Source organism: Lycium ferocissimum, chromosome 3 (genome assembly GCF_029784015.1).
Source record: "Lycium ferocissimum isolate CSIRO_LF1 chromosome 3, AGI_CSIRO_Lferr_CH_V1, whole genome shotgun sequence".
NCBI classification, from domain to species: Eukaryota; Viridiplantae; Streptophyta; class Magnoliopsida; order Solanales; family Solanaceae; genus Lycium; species Lycium ferocissimum.
In genome coordinates, this window is record NC_081344.1 from 53,755,335 (window position 1) to 53,763,407 (window position 8,073).

An 8,073-nucleotide genomic window follows, 5' to 3' on the forward strand; every position below is an offset into this window, starting at 1 on the left:
GTTTTCCTCTGGCGTATTTCCTCGAAAGCGTCGCGTCGACCGTCGAGGATGATTCAAGCCTCCTTCACGGTTTTGATGCAAATAGAGTCTAGAGAAGCAATCGAGGATCTAGACGTAGAAAATAATCGATCATAGGAAACAAAATTAGCAATGGAATACGTGGATTTACAAGTCCGTGTACAATTGCGAAGAGCAATTGGGAGGTCAAGGTTTTTCGAGGATCGATGGAGGAGGATCGATGACGCAGGAACGGGTGCGGGGGCATGTATCATCGATCCTCGTCTTCTCGAATAAACTTGAACAATTGGCGGTGCTGTCTGAGTAGGTGCGAAGGCACGACTTCATGGTGCTCAATAAAGTAACTAGGAGATGAAAGAATAATATCATCTGATTGTTTTTCCACAAAGACGAGTAACTTGATAAACTAACCACTCATCTTCCTCCCCCTGACTTGTAGAATTAGGAGGTCTATAGAAGAATGGTGTATTCTCTGAAAATACCACATCATTTAACACCAAATATTTGCCAAGTTTAGTAGAATAACATCGATACCCCTTCTGAAGACGAGAATAACCCAAGAAAACACACTTTAATGCCTTAGGGTCCAACTTGGTTACAGATGGTCGAACATCTCGAACATAACACGTGCTCCCAAATACCTTTGGTTCCACTGGAAATAGAGACTTGTTTGGAAAAAGAACACTATAGGGCATATTACCAACAAGCACAGTCGATGGCATGTGATTAATCAGAAAACAAGCCGTAGAAACTACATCGGCCCAAAACTGTTTAGGAACCTTCATTTGAAACAAAAGTGCCTGAGTTGTCTCAAGTAAATGCCTATTCTTTCTCTCAGCAACTCCATTTTGAGAAGGTGTATCAACACATGATGACTGATGAAGAATACCGTGTCGTCTCATGTAGGAATGAAACGACTCTGACATGTATTCTTTAGCATTATCACTCCTCAAAGTACGGATCGTAGCATTGAATTGAGTTTTGTACGGATCGTAGCATTGAATTGAGTTTTGACTTCAAAGACAAAAGGCACAAAAGTGAGTAAACACTTCAGAACGACTTTTCATAAAATAAATCCAAGTCATTCGAGAGAAATCATCCACAAAAGTGACAAAATACTTATGTCCCATTTTGGAAACGATAGGACATGGTCCCCAAACATCAGAATGAATTAGCTCAAAAGCTGACTCAACCCGTTTATTAACCCTTAGATCTAACGTGCTGCGATGATGTTTTGCAAATTGACATGACTCATAGTCCAAGGAAGAAATACTTTGAAACTGAGGACAAAGCTTCTTCAACATAGGTAAAGAAGGATGCCCAAATCGACAATGTGCTTCAAATAGAGACACAACACCTGGGTAGGTAGCAACTCGAGGCTCATATTCATCAAGGATATACAGACGATCAAATACATGTCCTTTACCAATAACTTTATGCGTCGTAAGATCACGAAATAGACAAAAATCAGGAAAAAACGAAATATAACACTTAAGGTTTTACGGTAAGTTTACTCACAGAAATCAAATTAAAGGCCAACTTCGGTAGACTTAATACCGATGACAGAGTAATGGACGAGGTTGGTTTAACAATCCGGATCATTTGATAATATTGCAGTGAGCCGAGCTTCACCTTCAGAGAGTGTTTTGTGTGATTGAAAGCTAGAAAATACATTAGGATTACCTTTCATGTGATATGTGGCACTCGAATCAATGACCCACTTATTTGAAGAAGAGACAAGGCATGCTTTACTTGACTCGGCAAGGGTAGTAACTGAAATAGATTCCTTAAGTAATTTTTTATATTCAGAAAATTTTGCAAACTCATCCGCCGAAACCAAAATCATTTTATTAGAAGGTGGGCTATGAACCCCAAAATTGTTTTTCTTATCCGTCATCATCATTCTTTAATGAAGTAACACTAACAGTAATCTCCAGCAAATATTACTTAAAGAAAATCCATGTAAGGAATTAAACTTCTTAAAGAGGAGCAATCAGATCCTGTAGCTTACGAAGACCAAGTAAGCAAATAAGATCCAGCCATAAATCTTGACCAAGGAAACAAAACCTGGAGCATTTTTAGCAAGAGTGATCGGAACTTAAATCACGAAGCAAACTGCAAAACACCGAGTGGAACTGGAAACACCAAACACTGGTCGGAAATACCAAATAATTGTCAAGGTAACTTCTCCAGATGCTGACCAAACCAGATGAAAAATCTGATCCGAAGTTGATTCTCCTTCAAAACGTGGTTCTATTATCAGAGAACCACCAAAAAATCGACTGGAAATCTCAAGGCAACCTCGAAGAATGAAGCTGGAACGAGAATGGGTAAAAAAAAAAAAAATGCCCCTCCACGCACTTTTAGGAAAATTTTGGTCCGAAGCTCTTCGACGGCATGTGAGAGTCACGCACTTTGAATCCGGCCACTGGATTTTGAGTACTCGTAGTTTGGAGAGTGGATGTTCTCCCAAGTCAACTGGTAATGATCAATTGCACGATGTGACAAAGATTCCAGCGAGACAGAGCTCTTCGACGGCGCGTAAGAGTCACGCACTTTGAATTCGGCCACCGGATTTTGGGTACTTGTATTTTGGAGAGTGGAGGTTCTCCCAAGTCAAATGATAATGATCAATTGCACGATGTGACAAAGATTCCAGCGAGACAGAGCTCAACTCCAGCGATGAGAGCTGAACTCCGGCGAGACAAATCTAATTCCGTCGAAGCCACAGATGTCGCTCTGATACCATGTAAAGATATGGCACCTGGGCCTAACTCAATCCCAAAAGCTAGCTCAAGAGGGGAGGATTGCCCAAGTCTATATAAGCAAACCACCAGTTCATTCCTCAACCAATGTTGGACTCTAACCCACTCTAACACCCCCCTACACGCCCAGGCCCAACTGGAGCATAGACTGGGAGTCCAAACGGGAATGGACCTGGCTCTGATACCATGTAATCGAATTGAAGTTAAGTTGTTATCTTATTCCAATAGATAAGCAAAGTATAAATACAGTACATCATGGTGCTAACTAAGGAAAGAAATGAAAAGAATTCCTACAAATCCCTACAAATATGCTCCTTAACTATGGCTATGTACATTACCAATAATGAGTCTATATACATTCTGTAACAGAGATAAACAGCATATCAACAAATATAGCCATCACCCACCTCATGTTTGCTGTGGCACTAATTTTTTGTAAAGCTAACCAAGGGAATCTCAGACACATCAGATTAATATTGACCTTGTTTGAAGCGGTTTCAGGGTTACATGTGAATTGGAAGAAGAGTAAGGTATATCCTGTAAATGCAGGTGCAGAAACTCTGATTTTAGTTGGTGTCCTTGGGTGTGAGGCGGGAGCATTGCTTACATAATATTTGGTATTGGCTCTAGGATCAAAGAACAGCAATTGGAAATATGAAATAATGTACTGGATAAATGTGACAAAAACTTGCTAATGGAAGGCTCAATATCTATCAGTTGAAGGTACAACCACTCTGATAAACTCAGTGTTGGATGCTTTGCCTACATATGTTATGGTTCTATTTCCGCTCACTTCCAAGGTGGAGAACAGGTTGGATGCTATTAGAAGAAATTTCTTGTGGCATGGTAACACAAAAAAGAAGGATACAATCTAGTGAGATGGAAAACAGTGATCACAAGCAAGGCAGCAAGAGGCTGGGGAATAAGAAACTTGAGATTACATAACAAGAGCTTAATTTCCAAATGGTTATGGAGGTACGGCAAGGAAAAAAATAGCTTGTGGAGGGAGGTCATAACACAGAAATATGGGAAATTGGGCCACTGGTGCTCTAAACCTGTCATGACAGCCATTGGGGTGAATAACTGGAAATCCATCAGAGCTTTCTGGGAAGATTTTGCAGCTAATATTGAATTCTACCATGGGAATGGTACGAGAATAGCTTTTTGGTCTGATAAATGGATAGGACATGAGCCCTTGAGAGATAGATGCCCTGATATTTTTAGGTTATCACTGCAACATAATGCAACTATTAGTGGAAGTATGGAGCCAACATGGATGGGATCTCACTTTTGGGAAAGCATTGAATGACTGTTAACTGCACACAGTGGCTGGAGGGATTGAAAAGGTAAATGACAATGAAGATATCATGGTATGGAAAGGCACAGGCAAGAAGGTTTTCACAGTCAGAAGTATTTTTCCACAAATGGACAACAGAACATCAACTGGACATGGAAGCAGACTTGGAAGATCAAGATACCTTACAAGGTTAACTTTTTTACATGGCTGGTAGCAAGAAGGGATTGTCTAACTAAAGAATATCCACAGAGAAAGGGTATGCAGTTAACCTTTAGATGTTTCCTATGCAAAAAGTTGAAACTAAAAACAATAGCCATCTTTTCCTTCATTGTATCTTCACTTCCCAACTATGGAATCTGTTCCTGGCCCCGGTAATTCAGAAACGGATAATGCCAGGAAATACATGTTATCAATTAAAAGCTTGGAACTATGTTGGAAGAATGGACAAACAGAAGAAGTGGTGGAGGATTTTTTCCAACTTGCATTTAGTGGACTATATGGAGGGAAAGAAACAATAAATGTTTTGTAGATAAAAGTAGCTTCATACAAGTAGTTAAAGTGAATTGTATTTTAAATTTTCATTTTTGATGTAAAGAGTCTATTGTAGTGGATGCAAAATCTATTCTACAACTTCTGGAAGCCTTGTAAAGTACACAAGGGTTGTAGCTTGTAAATATTGCTACCAGCATAATCTTTATGCTGATGAATAAAATGTTAACATTGTCAAAAAAATGACTTGAGTTAAATCTCCAGCAGCTAAATATCCATAACTGATTTCTCCAGATATTAGATCTTATATCACTAATAATAACATTTCGGTCTAAGAGAACAAAGGTTTGATATCTTCATGTTTTTCTTCATGATGGTAATTGCTTCTTAACAAATTCTTAGATAAGATCAACATCACTGCTGTTGGGTGCATAAAGTGACTCTAACCATTCACTAACTGATCAGTTAGGGTAACATTAAATCATGATAGCACTACTCAGATTTAGAAGTGGAGAAATTGCATGTTAATACTGTTATCACAGAAAAGTAAAACTGCAATGAATTTCAACAGCAAGTGAAGTAACAAACCGACAAAAGATATAGAGCCCTTTCTAACCTCTTTAATTGTTAAAAATTCTTGTTCGACAAACAGCTTATGCATAATTGTTTTCTGATGTAAAGAACTTTGTTGAATCATCTCTAACTCGTTCTCATCCCAGAATATCTGCAAAATTGTAAACCAACTAATATCAACCTTGTTGAAATGAAAATGTTTCAGCATATGATTCTGGAATCAGATTCCTTACTCTCAAACATCAACATATAATTTCCCCCTTCTCTGCAATCTCTTTCCAGTGAATACAGCCTCTCATTATGACTCGGATGTCACAACAACAACAACAACATACCCAGTGAAATCCCATAAAGTGGGGTCTGGGAGGGTAGAGTGTATGCAGACCTTACCCCTACCTTGGGAGGTAGAGAGGTTGTTTCTAGTAGACCCTCGGCACAAGGACAAGCAATTCAAAGTAGTATAAAAAGTCAGGGCAAAATACTATAAAAGCATGATAAAGCTATCTAGAAAAAAATAGCCGTAACAACCTCAAACTATGTTGCTCGGACTCTTCAAAAATGGTGCAATACTTGTGTCGGATCCTTCAAAAATGCACTACTTTTGGAGAATCCGACACGCACCCGTGTCCATTTTTGAAGAGTCCGAGTAACATAGACCTCAAATGAATATGAAAACCAAAGCACATGAAACAACAGATAGTCGCAGAAATCGAAGGACAATAGACTACAAGATTAATGCTACAACTACTAGTATGAAAGGATAAGTAGGACAACACTCACCTACGTACTAACCTTCTACCCTAGTCCATGTCCTCCATAACTTGTCAAATCCATGGATCCCTAGAACTTAGTAGAATGATTCAAAACTACCTTTTAGTATCCTGACTCTCTATTGACACAATTCCATCTCGGGTTTTATTCATTTAGAGGGGTATGCCCTCTTCCAATCTACTTGTCGAGAACTAGTTATACCCCTACCAAGATGAAGAAGTGTTAAAGAAGGATGAACTAAGATTAGAATTCATAATAAGGGGATGTTGACGCATATTCAATAAAATTTACCGTGCTGTGCATATCTTCAGGCCGGGGAAGACAAGTAATGTAAGGGGCCCATTTCGATTTCTGCAAACAACACGGAAGGACACAGGTGTAATAAATCAGCGTGAGTCCAAATACACAAACAACAGAAGCACTAATTGGAGCCAAAGTCATGTAAATTCATGGTACCTTGCCCAACTTCTGCTCATATAGAATCAACAAGGCAACTTTAGCAACATTGCCCACATTATCTCCTAATAATGGATCGATTCCTCTAGGAAGATTATCAGGGGCCAATTGCTGCAATAAGAATGTATATTCTGTCAGGTACAGTAACAGAACCACTTAAACAGTTGCTAGAACTCCAGTTAAAGAATCACATACCACATTGTATGGAACCTTCAACAAGAAATCGCCTGGTTTTATAGGGTGACGAGCAATGAGCGACCTGCATATAGAAGGTAAAGTCGCTTGACTTATCCGTCAAAGCTATTAGGGGTCGTTTGGAAGGAGGTATTAGAGAAAATAATACTGGTATTAGCTTTGGTATTATTTAATCTCTTGTTTGGTAGTATTTCTTATACATAGTAAACCATGGCATTAACAATACCAGTACTATTCATATTCTAATATACCCTATTCAGTACTATTTAAAAATTATGCAATGCATGTTATTTAATACAACAAACCAAACAGTCGAAAAAAACTAATGTCAGCATAATCCTAGCTTTATTAATGCGAGCATTACTAATACACCCTATTCAGTACTATTCTTACTCTACCAAGCAACCCCTTAGTATGTCGCATAACACAGTAGAGTGAACCCAGTATATTTTCCAGGTCAGCAGGATCGAGAAAAACAAAGAAATGTTTCTTTTTTGCAAAAGACAGTAAAAGAAATCAATATTAAGAAGATAAAATTTCACAACTGTTGATCATCACAAGCATAGAAACAGATGGTAATCAGAGCAAATGCAGGATGACCTATGGCAGATAAAAAGAGGCTAACCTTCCATAAGCAGACTTTCCAATTGAAAGCAAAGAAGATATCTCCACCCCTGCCTTGTGTTCCAACCACGGCAAAAAGTCATTACACTCTTCATCGATGTAGCACTGTACCACAAGGGAGTACTAAAATTAGCAACTTATTCACGTCCACTACTCCGAATGCTAAACAACACGGGAATATTATATTAATTGGATTAAATGACTGAAATAGGAAAACTACAATAAGTAAGCAACAGTGAGTGATTGATAAGAATAACTAGAGAGAAATTAAAGATAATAGAAAACATAGATGAGTGAATTTAGAGGAAAGCCTTAGTGGAGAAAGTGAAGTGGGAGCGGAGCCGAGCGAGGAGTGAGAGTGGAGGCCGCCACGTGTTTGAAAATGTAATCAGCATTTCAAGGATAATCAAAAGCCAAATCTTCGCGCCTTGGCTTACAAATAACCAATTTTGGGACCCCGGTTTAAATTGCGGCCCAACTTCATAATCTATACCAATATCTATATTTATATTATACTAGCTTTTGCGTTACACGTATATCTCATGTCAATTAGTATAAATTTTTAAAATAAAATGAATAGTATTGAAATATATTTGTGATGACTGACACCAATTTGGAGGGGGAATGTGAGCACAAGAGATAAATGATGAGTATATTCGACCAACTAATTAATCGTCGAAAGTAAAATGATTAGATATCGTCTGAACATGTAAGATTGAACAACAAAATTTAATTAAATGAGTATAGTGTGCAGTGGGCGGAAAAAAAGTAGTTAAATTAATTTTGGTATAATTAAGTACAAGTATGTGATATGATCATATCTTGTTTAGTACTTCCTTATACATAACATTTTTGTTGTATGTATATTTCACAAAAAAATCGAAC

The 8,073-nt window shown here is 38.2% G+C and overlaps 1 protein-coding gene across 1 annotated transcript in view; it reads right to left on the bottom strand.

Moving 5' to 3' along the window:
- The window catches only part of LOC132048919 (uncharacterized), a 17,882-nt gene extending 10,228 nt beyond the window's left edge, over window positions 1-7,654 (bottom strand). The window contains exons 1-8 of the mRNA XM_059439600.1: window positions 7,500-7,654; window positions 7,190-7,293; window positions 6,565-6,628; window positions 6,370-6,480; window positions 6,205-6,264; window positions 5,101-5,293; window positions 1,138-1,450; window positions 417-1,032 (exon numbers count right to left, since the gene is read on the bottom strand). Coding sequence (XP_059295583.1) covers window positions 417-1,032; window positions 1,138-1,450; window positions 5,101-5,293; window positions 6,205-6,264; window positions 6,370-6,480; window positions 6,565-6,628; window positions 7,190-7,293; window positions 7,500-7,583 — 1,545 coding nt within the window. The 5' untranslated portion in view covers window positions 7,584-7,654. The remainder of the gene's footprint in view (window positions 1-416; window positions 1,033-1,137; window positions 1,451-5,100; window positions 5,294-6,204; window positions 6,265-6,369; window positions 6,481-6,564; window positions 6,629-7,189; window positions 7,294-7,499) is intronic.
- Between the last annotated feature and the right edge of the window lie 419 nt (window positions 7,655-8,073).